The 19,786-nt window shown below is 36.1% G+C and overlaps 1 protein-coding gene across 2 annotated transcripts in view; it reads left to right on the plus strand.

The window, feature by feature from the left end:
• The first annotated feature begins 36 nt into the window (after window positions 1–36).
• The window catches only part of ENO4 (enolase 4), a 21,055-nt gene continuing 1,305 nt past the window's right edge, over window positions 37–19,786 (plus strand). Inside the window, exons 1-13 of one of the 2 annotated variants that reach the window (XM_026851387.1) lie at window positions 37–795; window positions 2,339–2,467; window positions 3,681–3,871; window positions 5,140–5,273; window positions 7,388–7,557; window positions 7,779–7,910; window positions 9,345–9,410; window positions 10,115–10,177; window positions 12,243–12,410; window positions 14,215–14,340; window positions 16,610–16,805; window positions 17,785–17,852; window positions 18,549–19,401. In XM_026851387.1, the coding sequence (XP_026707188.1) occupies window positions 682–795; window positions 2,339–2,467; window positions 3,681–3,871; window positions 5,140–5,273; window positions 7,388–7,557; window positions 7,779–7,910; window positions 9,345–9,410; window positions 10,115–10,177; window positions 12,243–12,410; window positions 14,215–14,340; window positions 16,610–16,805; window positions 17,785–17,852; window positions 18,549–18,632 (1,641 nt within the window). In that variant the 5' untranslated portion in view covers window positions 37–681 and the 3' untranslated portion in view covers window positions 18,633–19,401. Of the gene's footprint in view, window positions 796–2,338; window positions 2,468–3,680; window positions 3,872–5,139; window positions 5,274–7,387; window positions 7,558–7,778; window positions 7,911–9,344; window positions 9,411–10,114; window positions 10,178–12,242; window positions 12,411–14,214; window positions 14,341–16,609; window positions 16,806–17,784; window positions 17,853–18,400; window positions 18,519–18,548; window positions 19,402–19,786 lie in introns of those variants that run through there. The other variant, XM_026851386.1, reaches the window with a different exon arrangement.

Here is a 19,786-nt window from a genome sequence, read left to right on the forward strand (position 1 = left end):
GCTGTGCCCCGCGGCGGGGTGAGGGGGCCGGGGGGGGCTTTCCCCGGCGAGCAGCGGCCTTCCCGGCCCCGCTTCAGGGCCGAGGGGCGGCGGCGGCCGTGTGGCGCTCCCCGGGGCACCCGCCGGACCGGGCCTCACGGTAGCTCCCTCCCGGGTACCCGAGTGGGGCCGGGCTCCCTGCTGCCCTCCGGCGAGCGGGGTGCTGCCTGCCCGCCCCAAGGGTTTGATAAACCAACAGGTCGATGCGGGGAGCTCGACGTCTCTGTGACTACAATTAAGCTTCAATAATTCCCGCGAGGCCCGTGATGGTTTTGTGTTTGGCACCAGTGGGACGTTGACGCTGGGCCAAATACATTTCCACAGCAGCCAGCCTGTGTTGGTTGCTTGTCTAAAACAAAGTATGTTGTCCTAGGAGGGCACAGATGGAGGTTCCTGCTAAAACTGCTCAGCACGGTGATGTCTCGGGGCAGCGGCAACAAGAGACTGGGTGCTACTCAGCTGTTGCAGCTGTTCCTGGAAAGCACATGGGCACCAGTAGAAGTGTCAAAAAATCAGACCAATTTTATCTGTTCCCAGGTGGCAAAGTATTGTAGATAGTCTTAATGAAACCACTATTAGTGGTGATACTGGAATAGCCAACACTACAATAGTGAGCAGCTCTTGAAAAGAGTAATTTTGAGTATGTTCTTCGATATAAAAGTGGTTGTGGAAATGAAACATTTCTTTACATCTTACTTCTTTACCCTTTTCCATCTCCAAGTGGTTTGCGGTCACCAGTGGAAGCAACTAGAACTGGTAACCCCTGTTCTTGCTTTGCTTGGTGTTCAGCGTGTTCCTCCTCTGTGTAGCTATAAATGTTTCCTAGTTTGTCTAGGAAACATTTGGCTAGTCATGGTTCGATGAGCATCTCTGATACCAGACTAAAGAATGAAACTAGGAAGGAAGTATGTAGTAAACCTCAGGTAGCAACTTAATCCTTTTTTTAAAGCACCGTGTTTATTAAATATCACCAGAGCCCTGAAGGTATTCTCATAGTTGGATATTGACAGTTCAACAGGCCCATGAAAGACTATGTTGGAAGAAATAGAAGAACTCTGCCTGCCAGAAATCTGGGTTATCACCTTTCTCACACGGCTCAAAAGCATGCTTACCTAAAATCCCAGATTTCCCGTGGAGTAGTGATCCCTAGCTACATCAGTTCTCTTGTGTCCTATTAGTACGTGCAGCATACCCACAACTCCTTAAAATGGTGCCAGCCTTGTTAGATCACTTCTCTCTAACCAAAAAAACATTTCTAATCAGGAGTGTTTGGTCATCGTGATAAATAACCTTACACCGAGTATGTTCTGTAAGAGAGGAGTCTACAGAAGAAGCGTTCATCATTGCTATCAAGGAGCTTGCTGACTAGCTTCTCTTCCAGATTAAATCTGCTATGAAGTCCTTTAATATTGCCTTGGTTGAGTGTTGAGACATATGAGCCACTGTACATACGTATTTGATGAAGCAACCTTGAAACAATATTAGATATCTGGAACATGAAGTACTTTCTATAAGCAAGAAGTATATTCTGAAAATACTTTTTGTTTTTCCCTGTTGGCAGCACATACAAAATGTTATGCATAGCATTTCACATGAGAACTTTTTCTGAGCAGGAGAATTTTGGCTAAAGTCGCTTCTAGTATTTTTGTTAGGGGGAAAAAAAATACAGTATTATTTTAAAGCTTAATAACTACTTGTTAATAGAAAATTGAAAGCACACTACAGGAATTTTAACACAACATGAGGATCTAGTTGAGTTCTCTATGGATTTCTAAGAGTTTCTCTTGTTCAGTATCTTTATTCTCTTAAAAGACAGAAGAGGCATGTATTTTTTTAAGATCTTATCCACAGAAAAAAATCATTCTTTTATAGTAGCTCACCACACAGGGCAGGTGGAGGCTATAAGAATTCTAATAGAAATGAGTTTCATGAGTAGCATGATGACTATTTTTGTTACTCAGTGTAAAGCCAAGTAAGCTTTGGACAAATGCCTATTATCTAAGTAGGTTAAGGAGATTTTGATACTCATCACTAACTTTGCCAAATAAAACACATATTAATCTAACCTGGATGTGGCTTTGGACTTCCATGCTTAGGTATGAGTTGGATCTGTTCCCTGGAATCTCATTCTTAAATAGATAATACAGAAGTAAATGTGTAGTGTAACAGTATGTTGAATACGGGAACATATAAATGGATTTGCTCAGTAGTGGATTTGACTGAAATATATATTTAATGGAACAAAACTCTCTTTGCATAGAGGTCAACTTTTAATGAAGTTCTTTCTCTTTCATTTAAGGCTAACTACTTTTCTAAATTTTCAAAAGCTCCAGTAATATGCAAATTAGTTGGAAGAAAAGTTCTTGATGGAGTTGGTCAGCCAACATTAGAAGTGGAAATATACTGTACAGTAAAGAACTATGAGAAGGTATGAGCTGCTTCTTCCTGTTTTGTTTAATAAGGCAATATCAGGGAGAGGTACTGTTCTGCTCATGTCTTAAGGAACATTTTATTTTTCATCTTTAATGAAAGGATATGAATCTCTGTGACTTAACAGTTGAGTGTTGTAAATTAGAAAAAAACTGGAGTGTTAGTGGCAGCAACTATAAAAACTTTTATTTTCCATGTATTAGACAATACTCATGAGTGGGAAGTGACAGTACATCTTCGTACATTACATTTTTATTTGTCTTAATAGTCATGTAGCTTTTCCTTATACCCCATATCTAGCCCTGTAAGTTGATTTTTCTTTTACATTTTTCTTTTTTTTTTTTTAATTTATTTTCAGATCCTTATATTTGTATAATAGCGTTTCAGAAAAATATAGTGTGTGTGAAAAACACAGTATAGGTGAAGGTAGTTTTTTACACTGAGCTAAGAGGCTGATGTGGGTGATAGTTTAGTCAAACAAATCCATCTAGCACCTTCAATCCGAAATTCATGATACATTGCCATCTCTTCCCCTACCTGAAATATCCAAGATACTGCCTTTTGCAAATGTAGCTATTGTGGCATAATTCTTTCTACTTCCCCTCAGTTAAACTATGGTTCACTTCATTCTTGAATTAAATATAATTTCATGGATATTCACAGTATATAAATAGTATTAATAGTAATACTGTTAATGCAGGCAACTGTGATATTTGTAAATGGTGTCTTCATTAAATGATTTTTCTTAAGTATTGTTTATTCTTCAGGAGTACAGAAAGACAAGTTGTAAATTACCTACATAAGACCAAGTGTAACTGATCCCGAGGGATGGCATTAAGCATGAATGCTGACCAATCATGGTACAACAGGCTACCAACAACTGCAATAAAAAGATGTCCTAATGACCTCATGGTCTTTAAAATAACGCCATTCTATTTTGATAACAAAATATATGTGTAAAGCGGATCTGTCAGAAGGTTTTTGCCTAAGTAGTTACAATTTAGGTCAAGAAACTTGAATAACATCTGTGATTACCAAAGTATAATAGACTAGGAAGAAGGTGTTGGATGAAAAAAGAGAAGTGGAGCAAACAGTAGATGTGGAGATAGGTGCTTGTAGAGTTGGTAAGGACTTATACTTCTTAGCCTTTCAAATGACATTTCCAAGTTAGAAATTAAATAGTTTTTTAAGCTTTTTTTGCTTTTTTGCAGAGGATTTGTTCCACTGTAATGTCTTCTCATTCTCATATACCTGAAAATGCTTTACCTGAAACAACTGAAGCTGATGAGAAAGAAAGAAATGACTCTGTAAACTCTGCTGTGGAATGGGTCAACGAATCACTGAACATGATGTTAAGAGGCTTGAAACCTACTGACCAGTGTAAAGTTGATAAGATTCTTGGGTAGGTCTTGCATATTATGCAAATTATTGCATTTGAAATATGCACCATTAATTTATATTGTAAATGAAAAACATATGAAATTGTCAGCGTTTTCTACTATTATTTTTATATATTTTTAGGATGTGATGTCAGTCTCAGATACATCGCACTATATTATTTCCTGCGTTTTTCATAATTATGACATGAAAATCATGCTGTTTTTTATAAAATTTCATACATGGGGAAACAAAAATAAGGGTCTCTAAGAAAAAAATACCTGAACACCTCCATAAGTCAAAGGCTCCATTCAAGAAACTCATTCAGTGCCAGTTTATTTCATTGGGGATGCTTTTTCAGTCTGCAACTTCTGTTCATTGCACTGCAGAACAAAAGTGGTACAAAAGGCCTGTGTGTGTGTCTTCCGCACTGAGCTAATCCACAGAAGACGTGTATACATACAGTTTTCATGTTCTGATGAAGTCTTTCTGAGCAAGCTACTCCAAAAGACTTCTTGCTTGGGGCAGTTAGTTTCTTTGGAAACAGTTTCTTTAGTAAACATCCATGTTTATTTTTTCATATAAATATTTCTTCCTGGGAGTATCCCAAAGTAAAACAGAATGCCCATATTTTTCCATTCTCTGCCACACTCTGCACAGACTGTAGCAGACAGACCTAATTGCCTTTTGCATGGATTAGCTTTGGGGAAACCTTGATGAAGGGAATAAAAACAATTGGAAAGAAATTCTTCCAACTGAAGTGAGTGTAAATAAGATTTTAATGAATTGTTTACTTTATATATCTTACTCAGTTTGCCTGCATCGGGTGGCTGTGACCCATGTATGCAGTTCCCATTTTACTCATGTAATTGAAATTCAGCCACTTCTGAACTTGCAGCCACTGAGATAACCAGAGTACAGCTGACCTATCAGATTAGCAAACTGTTGTATGTCATGAAGTTATGACAGGACCCGTTACTACCCGTGCAATGCAAATACATCCTTTACGCCAGGATTGACTGCTCAGAGATGAATTTCAAACCAGTGTGGTTTGAAGAGCGTGTGTTAACATTTATAATACTTGCTCATGGTTCTTTTTGTTTAATCAACGATGCAGATGACTACCAAAAAAAAATGTCATTCATTGACTTCACCTTCACACAGTGAGTATATGGCAGAAGCTCAGATGCCCTTAATCCACCTTTTAGCATGTTCTTTAGCCTGTATCCCATATCTTCTTGTCACATGTCTAACAATATTTTGAGCCAGTAATCATTATGACTCTTCCCTCAGTGAATACTTTACAAAAAAGGTAGAAGAAAGAAAAGAAGTTCAAAAGCAAGAAGAAGAAGAAGCCATGCTTGCCCTTACTTCATGCACTCCATCAGCAACATCACTACATGGGAAAAAAAAATCAGCAAAACCAGGTTTTACTTTATATGATTTTAATATTTTCTGCAATACAGGTATTGATAAAGGTGCTGAAATACTTTCTGAAGTATTCTGTGGACACTGAATACTTCCGAACACATGACACAATGTCTCACATTCAAAGGGTTTGGTTACTCTCTCCTAAATCATCTTTCTGACCACAGCAGTTTCTGCTGCAGAAATGAGAGAGGGGGAAAATAGCATCATTCACATGCATTGGCTGAACAGAGTTTCTGTCTTTGTTCTACATTTGGCTTAGACAGGAGGTTATTACTCTTCAGAGTGAGGAATAAGAATGGAGGAGGATGCAGTGAAGAATAAAAATGAAAATGTTAAGGAACAAAAAGGGAATCACATAACTGAACAAGAAAATGGAAATAGAATTGAGATAGAAGTTGAAAAGAATGGAAGGAGAGAGGAAGTTTCTTGCTAATACTGAGAAAAGGAGGAAATAACGTGAAAAGCAAAAGAGAAAGAAGTAAGGGGGTGAGATGGGAATGATAGGCACTACAGAGTAAAAAGTAAGGAAACCATCCTACTAAAGCAAAAAATGTTGTGAGAGTAGAGAAACAGCATAAGTATACATGACCAAAATAAAAAAAAAAAAATCACAAAGGAAAAAAACCCCATATGTTACCTCCATAGATGCATTACACTCAGGGGAAAAAAAAAAAAAAAAAAAAAAAAAAAAAAAAAAAAAAAAAAAGCAGCTTTGTTATCATTTATTGTAAGGGCAGAAAATCTAGGCAAATTATTATTTCTTACCAGTTTAGTTTCAACTGTCACATGCTATTAGTAAAACCTCCCAATTAATATGTTAGATGTGTGCCCAGTAAATTCACCTTTGACCTGAAATGTAACATCTGCCGTTGTCAGGTTCATCCACCTATCATCATGTTGTATATTATACTTTTAGTCAAGCTTTTGCTGTTACATATATTACTTGTTTTCACTAATTGTATTTTCTTTATACTTGATTATGACATTGGCTGTAATATTGTTAGAATCGATACCTGATGATTAGGAGACAACTATTATAAAGCTACTTATTACAGAAGGCCACTAAGAGATGATGACTTCCAGTAGCAGGTGTTTTCAGAGGTAGCATCTATGTTACAATTTATGCAGGCTGGAAAGTAGCGTAGTGTAAAGGATCTCTGCAGTTTGTCAGAGTTGCTCCCTACTCGATTACTAGTGTCTGCGTGTGTAGCTCTTTATCCTCAGTGTAAGGGGTAAAGAATCTGTGGACAGTATGCAAATGATGTATAATCTAATCTGCATATCCAATTAAGGTGCATTAAGAACATTTTATCATAAAATATCAGTTGTATCCTGTAGTATTTATGTGTTATTGAAATCAAAACTTGTATAACACTACTATTAGGAATGAAAGTAGTTGGTCAGATTTACAAAAAAAGTGCCCAATGCATATGATTCTTGAGAATCAGATGGCTTCTTTTGGTTTCACACAGGTGCCTACTGTGCATGTTCGTGTAAGCACTGTAGGCAATAAATAAGCTAGTGGGAACTGCTGGGTTTCAGGCATTTTGACAAAAGTTACTGTATCTGAAAGAAATAAGTTCTTTCAAAAATTTAACAATAGTATGTATGTGGAATATTTAAAGACCTGTTTTCTCAATGGAAAATCCAACTGCAATAGGCCTAATTTTTTCACGGTCATTATTAGAAGAAATCCAGTATCGGGTTGGAATGTAATCTTCCAAGTTGTTTATGCAATGGCTGAGCATGTAAGGAGGATGATAAAGAATACTGAAATCATGCTTATGAAAGGAACCTGAAAAATGATGTAACATTACTAGATATAAACATAGATAAATAAAAATACAGATTTCAGTGGCTGGAAGATCTCCAAAAGAAATAGATTTGAAATATGTTTGACACCAGAGTGAGGACAGATACATTGATTACTTGTAAGGTTATGTCATATAAAGCAACTGACAAGGTTAAGTTTTTTAAAAAATAACTGATACTTGTGTAATACATCGATTACATATGGAAATGACAATATCATATTTACTCATATAGCTGCAATACATAAGCACATGTCTTAAACCAAGAAACTATTTAGCTACTACTCTCTGTCTTGTAGGAAAGAAGGTGGCAGTTGCAGAGAGAGCGATCCCATGTGCAGAACCTGCTGAGTCAGTGCTTCAGGGCAGCGTAGCCATCGGGGGGACGTCACTTGCTGTAGCTAAGGCTGGTGCCACCATTAGCCATATCCCATTGTATTTACATATTGCACTGCTGAAACGTGATCAGGTACATGTGACTTTTGTAATTTTATTTGATCCCAGTTATCATAATTCTTGAATTCTGAAGCCAGTAGTCCCTTGTGACAGTGGTATTAAATATACCTCATAGAATACACCCTTAAGACCATTGCCTATAGTAGTCTTTGAACCCTGTGCCATAATTAAAACATATAAGAAATTCTTCTGATTTTTAATATTTTTATTTTCACATGGTACTCCCAATTGCAGGATTCGCCTAAAGAAATGACTCTCCCACTCCCAATGGTTACTCTATTGAACTGTGAAAAAATTTCACCTGCAAAACTGAGATTAGTGAAAGAAGTTATGCTTATACCACCAGTTCAGCTATCACTCAAACAGGTACTGTTTCATTTTCATTTTTATCAATGTATTCTCTAGACTTATGTACCATATATGTACATAAGTATATAGATCTTTTCAATATAGTCCTTACAAACTGTATTTTTCATTTTTGTTTGCTTGCAATGCCATAGTCTTAATAAATGTTAGGGCAGAATTCTAACACAAGGAACATTAAAAGGAGTAAATAGATGAAGACTTTAAAGACGATACATGAAGATTTCAAGCTTTAAAAGAATGTGTTTGTATAGAGGAAAAAAATCAGTGTATGGAAGAAGATGTAGGGGAATTGTGTTAACAATAAGAGATTTTAACTTTATAATGTGATTTTACATTAGTAGATTATGAATAGTATCAGTTGAATGACAGCACACAAAACAGCAAAACTTGTAACAAATTCACAGGAAAACATAAAATCTTTGGGAATAAATTGCTTTAAAAATGAAATCGTGAAGATAGAAAGGAATATAAAGCCAAACAAAATCCATTCAAGGGGCAAGAAGGATGGATGAGACAGATTGGATCAACCCTCTCTTTTTGTTTAGCCATTAAAGAATGTATCTGCACAAGATGCCTACATTAGGGCTGTGATTCCTACTTTGTATGCTGGTGACCTGAACAAATAGCTGAGCTCGATTCTCTTTCTTTTTCCTTTTCCTTTAGCTTTTTACAATTGTCACCGAGAGCTTTTAATAAGGTTGCTAATTCTGTACCTTTCAGAGACATAATGCCTCCTAGTGCTCATGGGAGAGCAGCAAGCTGTTTGCTGCAGTGCACAAAATGTAGCCATTCCTCCTGTGTTGATGTGTTCTCAGCTGTGACTGACTTCTGCCCCCTTCAGTATTCCTTTACTGGCACAGTTTAAGAAAATCTGAAATGTCATTTACAAAGTTAGCATTAAACTTCTACTAACTCAGACGAAAAGGAAAAAGAGTCTTGCGTTAAAAGCAATCGATTCAGTTAATTGGAGTGTGCCTCCATTCCCTGACGTTTAAAATGAAGACAGTGATTTTTCCTTGCTTCCTGGAAATGTTCTAAAGGGAAATACATTGAATTTTGTCAGTTCCAGTTCGGAAGACATAGACAGAGACACAGTTGTGAACAGTGATTCCCACTTCTCAGATATTAGGCAGACAATTTGCTTACCTGTTAAATTTGGGAAGAGTTCCTTCTGGGGAAGAAGAGACCACTTTTCTTGCCATCCCATTCAGCACAATCAAATATTCCTGTTCATTCCACTGCTACTAACCCTTATCATTGGACACTTGACTGCATTTTGTGGGTGGGGGAATTGTGTTAAGGGAGTCTGTAAGAGGTTTTTTAAAAATTCTCTATATTAAGATCTGTGTTTAGAATAAGTGTTCTCTCCTGATTTAAGCTGCTAAAATGAAATCATTTATCTTTCTTTTGAAGATTACTGTCATTTAATTTCAGGGCATAGAAAGAGTTCTGGATATTCAGAAAGAAATGATGAGACTGTTGCAGCCTCCAGGCGAAGCGGTACAATAAAAATGCGTAATAATAATGTGATGTTCTTTATATTACTATTGTCTTTTTAAGCATAAACATGGAACTTTTAGCCGATTGCCAGGCTTAGCCTTATGGAACAGAATAGAAGATGTGTTTCTCTATCATATGAATAAAACATTGGCCATTTGATGATATTAAATTAATGATGATAGAAGAAAACATTGTTCTAAGCATAGCAAGACTGTTTACCTGAAGAAGTATACTGGGAGTGAATGGTACCAGTGAATATATAATAGGTGGTTCTGGTCTTGCTAAGTCTCACACACAGGCAACAGATATTATTCAAGGTACTGTAGTAATCTATCTGTCTCAGTATGTGCATATGCTTTTTGCAAAGCAAGATTGTTGGGTTTCTCCAAGTACAGAGCCTAGATTCTCATTTTTGAGATCCCTTGTATTTTTGATAGCCTAGGTGAGAATATTTTGGAAAACAAATGATGGTTGGGGTGATGCCTGCATTGAAATAAACATTTGAAATTAATTACTAGCACAAAATAAAAATGGATAGTTGCTGATAATATTCAAGACCAATAGAAACCATTTCCTAACTTAAATATTTGCAACCTCTTTAGACCAAAATTCAGACAGCATTTTTTAATTTTTCTTAATTCTGATGTTTCGCTATAATTTTTGGACTTTTCTATGGAATTGATTTCTTCTTTCACTCCCAACAGCCCTGTTCTCAAGTAGCAGACAGTAAGAAAGGCAGAGCACATAATACAGGGAAGAAAGCTCCGGTAAGAAAAGACTTTCATTTTAAGCCTTCAGCAAGGTATTAACATCGGCAGGGAACCAACATGTTCCTAAATGAAACATTAATCTACATTACCATTTTGGAAAGGTCAAAGCAAGACTTTTAAATATTCCAAATGCTCATATTTTACATAATAATTTGGATTCTTCTGACTATACCTTCCCTTCCCGTGGGACAATAACAAAGGGAAAATTCTTTTGGAATCTGGCCATTTTTTGCATATAGAAATCCTGGTAAATTATCTAAATGAGCATTTTGCAGGCCTGTAGCACCAGCAGAGAACATGCCGCTTTGATCATGTAAGCCATGAAACTATTACCTATAAGACTTGCATGATGTGCTGTTTCCTAACTCCCCTCCTAATCACACTGCATTAAGTTCCCAGTTCTTGTTTGAGGTTGTAGATAATGGCAGATATGAACCACTAGCTAAAGGGCAGCACTCACAATAGTCCACAGGACATTATGACTCAAATGATCTTTTTTTATCACTTCAAAACCTGTAGTTTATAGATGAGTTTTCCAGATAGTGGAATGGAAATGCCATGCTGGTTTTGCTTTCCATTCTGAGATGATTAAAATGTTACCAGGTGAGAATTTTTGCTCTTGAGGAATACATAAAAGAGAGGATAAACAAAAGTTTTTCTATTTTTTTGTTGCTTAAACAACACAAAATTCATCATCATTAAGCAACTGGCCAATTTTCTTCTGGTGGGTAATTTCCATATTCTTATCACAATATGTACTACAGCTGCAAATTGAAGTAATTCCTTAAGATATGCACAAGGAAACAGTGCATTAGGTTCTCTGAAAAAATTCCATTTATTTCAATAGCAGAAAACTAAAGGAGATGGTAGTGAGACTGATGAAAGCACCATGTTAGTTTGAACTTTTTTTGGGGAAAACAAAAACCCAAAAATTACAAAGTAGGCAGTGAAGAAGAACTTGTTTAGGTTATAGAAGTAAAGACTAGACAGAAAAAATGTTTTTATAAAGATAAACAACACTTTTAGTAGAATGTAACAAGGCAACACATATGGGTGCCTTGAAAAAAATGACATGAAAATGCAGATTTAACCTCTATCTCACGTTAAATGCAGGAAGACTGCAGCATTTCATGCTGTCTGTAGCTGCAGCTTAGTGCTCCAAAACCAACAAGTCAAACAGATTTTCTCTCCTTGCAGATTGCTACAAAATAATCTCATAATAATTTGACCTGCATTTTCTCCCTAGTTTTTTACATGAAGAAACATTCATATATCCTCTGTAGCTAGGCCTCTGTTCTGTCCACTGTAGTTAGTTCTCTAACTCTTGTCAAAACCAGTGCCTTCCAATTGACTTCTCCAGTCTAACCCGGGATTATATCCTGCTGCTTTCTGGGCGAGTTAGTGTCATTCCTTGTAAGACAAAATTCACAGACTTTAAAGTTAAAAATCAGTGTTTGAAAAACCTACAAAAAACTTGACAACAGAAGACCATGTGAAATATTTGCTCAACACAGCTCTGCTTGTGGCTCATGTCCAGGAACAGTGTTCCTGAGGCAGATGACTCCATGCAGCTGTGCTAGAGGTGTTTCCCTTCCATGAAATTTTTTTCTTCTAGAAGTCTTGGAAGAGTCTAGTGGTTCTTGAACACTCCACAGAGGCAATATCAAAGTTGTAGTTGAGGATAAATGAGTAAAAGCTGTTTAAAACTGGAGAATATGTTTTTGTGGCAAAGGGACTGTCCACAGTATTGGAAACTTTTACATAGCATCCATGACAACTCAGTGGTTGTTAAGAGTTCCTTTAAAATCTTTTTGTAGACCAGTACTGGCCATATAAGAGCAAGAACCACAAGATGAAATATTTCCAAGGACTGTGTGGTTTCTACCTATTAGCACTTGATTACCTCTCATGTATAGAGGATTGTCCTTAAAGTTGTCAATGTGATTTCTGAGAGCAGATGTATATTTTGATGACTGAATGCATACTGAAACAGCAGAGAAGATATGTATTTAGAATTTATATGCATGTGTGTAAATAGTTACTATTTTTGTTTTACTTTCAGCCACGAGCCTTAAAGAGGATATCACACTTAGGTTGCCTAATAACAGGGTGCGATAATCTAGAACAACTGCTACTCCTAATGCAGACAGTTTGCAACAATATAGGTCTGGAGCTAGGAACAGACATGCACCTAGCAATAAATTGTGCTGCTCATGAATTAATGGATTATGTAAGTTATTTTCAATATCGATTTTGTCGGGTTTCAAAAGGAATGTAGCTGTTTGTTAACGTTATTATTACATTGCTAACTCACCTAGAAGCTTCTAACCCCATTTTAAAAGGCAGCAATCAAGCAAACCAAAAGATTTGCCTCTGCATTTACAAGTTATGGTTGAATCAGTACTACAAGTGTAGCAGATATGTTACTGGATTGTGAATGCAAGGGCACAAGACATGCAGGCAACCTTCTGGAGGTTGGTGCAGCGGGAACAGGGCGAACACACATACTCCTCCTCCCCAGCGGTACCAGCACGCTGGGGCTGCACCTTCCCCACAGTAAGGCTCACTGGACCATGGCAGAGCCCCATAACATCCTGTGTCCTGCCTACAGGAATCTGTTACTTTCATGATTTAACTTTAATCATTCAAATGCTATAAGCCTACCTGCATCAGCCAGGTTTATTCCTTTTCTCAGTTTATTTATTTAATATAATTTTTCAGATCAGTCTGTGTCAATTATAGCAAACTCATTTTGGGGCAGACACCCACCACATGCTCTATTTAACAGACCAGCTTTATTTCACATTGCACCTCAGGCAATTTTGAATTAAAGTACTAAGTAGAAAATCCTGTTTTGTTTTTTAATTTCACCACAAGGTATAAATGAAATAATTATTTTCTATCCACCTTTCTTTCAAGGATGAAGAAGAAATTATTTACACACATGCGCTTCTGTAATTCCTTCATACCACTAGATGCCTACTTCTCCATTATATCACACTGCACCTGTTGTTTTTTCATACTACCTTGACCTTTCTGTGTATTTTTACTATGATATGTTTGTATACCCACTAACATTCATCTCCTTGTATATCAACATTTATTTTTTAATTCTTATTTTTCCATATTTTTATTTGACAACATTTATTTCTCTCCAGCTGAAATCTTCAGTGAAGTTCTTGATCTTGTTCCAAGATCAATCAGGTTCTTTCTAAGCAGAAAAAGAAAATTCCAATTATATTTAATATCCCATGAGATTTTGTGTATTTGGGTGTACTATAGTGACAAACCTTCCATTACTGTTATCTTTTGTGAAAGCAGTTGCTTTCCTGACAATCTGGTATCTGTATCCTGTACCAGAATAAGTAAAATCTTAACCAATAAATTATTGGTAATTCTTTAGCTTTCTGTTATTGAATTGTTACAAAAGTCACTAAAGCAGCAAATATTTTAGCTCAGTTTGACAGTGTGCCCTTAATAATCCTCATACACTCTGGTTTGTGCTTCCCAGAACGATGTTTTAAACTAGTCTTTTTTTTTGAAAGGGGAAAGAGGCAAGGAAAGGCAGTATCTCAGTTTTGAGCACTGAGGGTGCACTCCTTTCCCCTAGCAGTATTTTCTTCCTGAAATGAGGACAAAAGATTAGCTTTTTTTAGAAGTGAAAAGTGAGATTTTTCATGCAAGATTCAATAAAAATGGCAGACATAGCTAACTTTATGATAAAGTAGTGTAACACTGGCATTGATGCCTAGAAAATGCTAAAATAGATCTCCCTTGTTTTGGGAGTGGCATCTTTCAGACTGGCATGAGCCCACTGGAACCCACTGTTACTTCAGGCAGAGTTTTCTGCAACAATGTGCTGACCACTTAGACACAGAGCAAAGTAGACAAGTGAATGTATGCTTATTGAAGAGCACACAATCCACCGCCTTCACAGAGATATCAGTGTCACAGGATTTGTATGCTTATGTTAGTACTCTGGGGTTTCAAGTATTACCTTCCTTACCTTTCATGCTTTTTACTTTCCTTTCTAGGTTAAAGGAAAATATGAAATACTCACTGGAACATTCAAAAGTCCTGATGAAATGGTTGACATGTATGTGGAACTGATTAATAAATTCCCTTTTATTATGGCATTAATAGATCCCTTAAGAAAAGAGGTAAGATACCACAGTGCAGTCATTGAAAAATGGATAATAATGTTAGGTGACAAATTATTGAAATTTTTACATTTTTACAAAACATATAAAGTATGAAACTTCTGTTTTCAGAATCTTTAAGCACAAAAATATCACTATAAAAAGGTATTTAATAATTCATTTGTATGTCTGTAATTGACAATAACTAAATTTTTCTATACGTTTGACATAATTCCTACAGAAATAATCCTGGCATGAACAGAATATGGTCAGTACAAATATTTTAAGGAGTTACAGGAAAACACTTTTTTTCCTGATTCTACTTGCTAAACTACTGTCATTTTTATTACATTTTTCTTCCTATGTAAACAGCTCAAATTGTAAAATCCAATTATAAAATTCAAGTGATATATAAATTCAATTCTATTACATGAGAGAAGCTATAATTTGGACATAGTTGTATATTCCTTAGAATCACTCAAAAAAAAAATATTGCTGCTATTCTCTATGATTGAGATTTATACTCAAAGCCAGAACAAACCTGTCACTGGCAGCATTGCTCAGCAGAATTTTTAAAGTGGTAGTAAGATACCATGTATTTACTGCCGTGATCAAAGTTAGAAGAGTTAATTGAGTGGCCTATAGGTTACAACAGTAAAGTACAATACTATTAAGCATGTTATCAAGTTCTAGATGGATGAAAGAAACAGATTGCTTAACTTTAAATATTAGCATTTATATGTAAGATTAAGTTTCTATGTAATAGAAAAATTATAAAAACTTAATTGTAGCAGAATCTACAATTGTAGACCTAGATTCTGCAGTTGTACAACTTAATATAAATTTGCTCTTACTGTCAAATTGCACACTTTATCTTCTTTAAAATAAATATATGGGATTTGTTTTCATGAACAAAACATGAAGACTGTGATTGAAGGGGGAAGCAAAGTGATGTTGTCTTTGTGAATCTGCCAAGTGCCTGAATCAAAAATTCTAAAACAGACGAACTGCAAAATCCATCTGATTTTATTCTTAACTGGAACGTTAAAAGTTCATTTTCTAAATATCCGTGTTTACTGTTAGCTCACTGTAGTCAGCCATGCCTCCCTGCGCTGCTTCAGTCCGACTCCCTGAATTAGCCATGTCCCAGAACATCAGATTATTCCCCACTTCTGCCACAGCTGCAAACTTCCTTGAGAATTCTTACGAAGAAACGTATTTGTACTGTGAAAATCTGCAGGAGAATTACAACGGATAGCGAATTACAGTTTGAAATAGAATACTGTTTAGGGAAATGCCCCCCGCCCCCCCAAGCTACAAAGTTTACCCATGCCACGTTTTTGCCACAGATAATTAGGTCCTTGAGGATTAGCCCTGGTACCAATTCATTGCCAGACAGCAGACCACATTAGTGCTTAAGTTTAAAGATTTGTTCAGGTGTCAGAAACTTCCATTTTCACTTACATGTGGGCTTAAAATCCTCATAGCAGTGGACCCTTATACAAATTGCAGCTATAAGTACAAAAGTCTGTCTGATCCACAGACCAAGAATTATTACTGGGAGAATTATTAATGAGAAATCAAACGTTTTTAATGTGAGAATCTTGCATTCTCTGGACACAAAAAAAGCAAATTAATTCATAAATTTCTTCTTTCAAATTGTTTACATATCCTTGTCCTTTATTTATCCTTCAGTCTCAGTACCATATGGACAGTGCAGTAAAATCAAGAAACAAAGACCCTAAAACAGGAGCTTTGCTGGAAAGAGCGTTGTATTCTGCTGTTCCTTATGGGTCAGTCTCACAGCTCTGATCATCCTGGCTTGATAGCTGTCACTGAGTCTATGACTGCCTCCTGTTTCATTATTTTATATTCAAACAAATATTATGACACTTAAAATATTACCACAAGAATGAATCCTCTGAATAAAATAGAAAATTATTTTATATTCCATTAAAATTAAATAAATGTCAGGAAGGAAATCAAAATATCAAACTCCTGCAGTTGATTTAATTTGAAATACTTTAAACTATACTTGTATGCAACTACCTTTGATTAACTCCAGATTAGAATTTATGTTTTCTAGCAAAATCTTAAAATCCAAACAAAATTCCAGTGGTATGTTTTTCTTAGGTAGACAGATTTAAAATACAGTATAAAATATAATATGTTTATATGAAGAGTACCTTTAGGATAAAATCCAATTTTATTTTTGTTTTAATCTCCTCAATTAGGGTTTTATTCAGTTCAGGTATTTGAACTCCAGTTGTTTACTTGATTGTTTATGCAGGACAGACAACAATGGAGTAATATATGTTGTGCTCTTGGTTCCAAATGTTACCTGATTGCTGAAGATGCTGCCACATATATTTCCAAACTTAAAATTGACCAGAACATAAATGTACCAATGTGCAGTGGTGTTGTCCTAAAATATATTAACCAAACCAAGGTATCAGACCTCATAGAACTTACTGGACTTCTGGACGGTGAGTAAGAGGGGGGGAAAAGTCTGACTTTCAAACCCTACAAGTCACTAAATAGTGTTGCTACACCTGTAAATACTACATTTTTTCATTTAATTATTGCCACTTGTAATTTAGAAAGCGCTTGTGAGAAGAAACTAAAATTCATGTTTTGATTCACAAATCTCTGTTCAGGAGCTTAAAATGGCATTCAGGACCTCAACTCTAGTAAATTAATACACTGTGGATGTTTTGAATGTGGGTGCCCTTTGACACTGCAGCTAAGTGTTGTACAGTTAGATATCAGAATTAAACAAACTCAAAAAATATGTAGTTGAGTAATCTGAATTTTGACTAATACTAGTATTAATAATTAAGAAATCCAAACAAGTCCAAAATGTTTAAAATTGCAGTTTACGTAGATTATTGACTACATATTATTGAGCCTTTGTGGTAACAGTACTAAGAACTTGTGCAGTTGCATATGTAAGTTTTCTCTTTGTATCAATTTTTCTTTATTCATTTTTATACCCAAGGAATAGATGGTCAAATTTAATATATCTAAGTTCCTTCCTTATTCCTTCAAAAAGCTCAGAATCACTGTATCAAAGTGGGTAAATAGCAACTTAAAGAATGCATTCAGTCAGGATGGCAAACTCTTTTTTTATACGAAGAAAAATCATTACTGTAGTAAGGAACACACTTGAAATAAATAGACCAGCCTCCTAGCCTGTAGAGTACATTACCAGAGACATCAGCAAGAGACAGAAATTAGGATAGGATGTTAGATATTCCCTTATCCATACTGAAAATAAAACATAATGGTAATGTAGCTAATTAATATAGCTTACATTTTTGTGAGATGGGTCTCACTGGTTTTACTCCTGTTTGTATTTAAGCTTAGATAGCCCAAGGGTAAAAAAGAATGAAAAGTCAAAACAATTTCTGTGTCGAATATATAAAATATACACTAATGAAGGTTTTACACTCCCGTTATATATAGGTCAAAGACATATTACCATATTAGGAAGTCCAGATGGAGAATCTTCTGATGATAGCCTTGTGGATCTGGTAAGTATTGAAAGCTGTTCAATTGCAGAATTGCCAAAACACTGCTTTTAACATCAACTATTTTTAAGGAGAAAGCCTGTTTCTGCTGGAGAAAGAAACGTTTTACAAAATGGGCTTTTTCTAGAGTTGCTTTTTTTCCCCACTGAGAGTTAATCTTTGAGTTTAAAGAGAACACACAGGAAATTTGCCAGAGCTGGGAGTATGTGTATGATCTATTTGGTTGCATTAGTTTATAAAAAAAATGCGTTACTTAAAACATTTCTGAGTAGTAATAATATTTTAGGCAAAAATTCTTAACACTAATGTATTTAGTCTTTTTGTATTAAAGCTACATTTGCAAATAAAATTTCATTTCATACGCCAGTGAAAATTATTGTTTGCATCCGACAAATCTTTCATTAAGAGATTTTATTTCTACTTAGAGGAGGGTTTTTATCTGTAGAAAGATGAGAGTATTAAATTAGAAGCAGGATACCATGTTTAATAATGAAGAATGACTTCACTTCCCAAACCGTGTAGTTTTTAAAATACGCACTTTCTCGTTTAAGGCTGTTGGACTGGGTGCCAGGTTTATCAAGTTGGGAGGTCTTTCCCGCGGAGAAAGGGTGACCAAATACAACCGCCTTCTTGCTATAGAGGAAGAACTGGCCAAGAATAGAACGCTACGTATGAGCTTCTTTCTTACTTTGTTTTCAGCTTGCAATGAATACGAGAACAAAGATTGGAGGGAGAATGATTGAAACTGCACCACAGGAGGGAAGCGAAATCAAAAGACTATAAATAAGCGCTGACAAAAAAAACCTAGGATAGCACTTGCCACAATGTATATTGTTGTCCTAATGGATTATCTGTTTACTGAATGTTAAAATAGACCCCTTCTTGAGGAGTAGCCTACATTAAGCTTTTTTTCCAGAATTAATTGGTTGGAGTCTTGAAGCCCACAGTGCAAAAGGAACAAAACAAAACCCACGCATATAACACACGGAAAACCTGCCAAAACGGAATTTTAGGCCAAATACCCCACCTCCCTCGAGCCCCTAAACATACATTGCTAACAAAACTTCATTTCACAACCCTCCTTTGTGTGTTAACATTTCCAGCAAAATGTGTTTGGAAAGCTGCAATTGCATGAGTAAGCACTAAAACCCCAGAAAAAACGAAGTTGACCGATGCACATTCAGCCTTAGCCACTTGTATGCATCTGCCTGCATTTCAGGATCTGCATCTTTTTTTTACACTATATGCTACACTGTTAAATGCTTAACAGTTCATTAGAGCCACTTCTCACACGCTCAGGTATCAATCAAGACAGAATGGAGGCATACAGGCTGAACGGGAGGCAGGGAGACAAGGGGAGGAAGAAAGGAAGGAAAGGGTTTGCAAGAATTTATTATGCCTAAGAAAAAGAAGCATGAAGGAGAATTAAGTCATTTTACCCTCTTGATTCTAATAATTTTCAATGTTCTATACAGAGGGTAGCAGCACTTGACATGCACACTATAGAGCAAAGTTTTTATTTTAACAAAAATTCTGTTGAAAATATTCTGAATTTTCAAAACCTCCCCCTCACTCATATATAATCGTTATACAAAATAAAAACATAGAAATTATTTTTGCCAAGAAAAAGTAGTTTCACAGTACGCACTCTTCAAAAACAATACAGGTAATTATAGAACTATGAATTTTAACTGCCTCAGCAGTATAAATATATTCCCTATTCAAATGGTATCATCTAAACAGAAGAGCTCGAGTTTACCAAATATTTAAACCTGTATCTTGTAACATGAAACAGCAACAATTCCCGAAGCTGTTAATCGTTTGGCAGAAATAAAATCCAATAACTCAATCAACAGCAGGGAAATACTGAGACAGCGCGTCTGAGCTGCATCCCAAGCTCCTCATTTGGCGGGGCCGCGAGCTGCGGCCGCAGCTCG

The sequence above is a fragment of the Athene cunicularia genome (genome assembly GCF_003259725.1).
Source record: "Athene cunicularia isolate RWA chromosome 6 unlocalized genomic scaffold, athCun1 chr6_part1, whole genome shotgun sequence".
Classification (NCBI taxonomy): domain Eukaryota; kingdom Metazoa; phylum Chordata; class Aves; order Strigiformes; family Strigidae; genus Athene; species Athene cunicularia.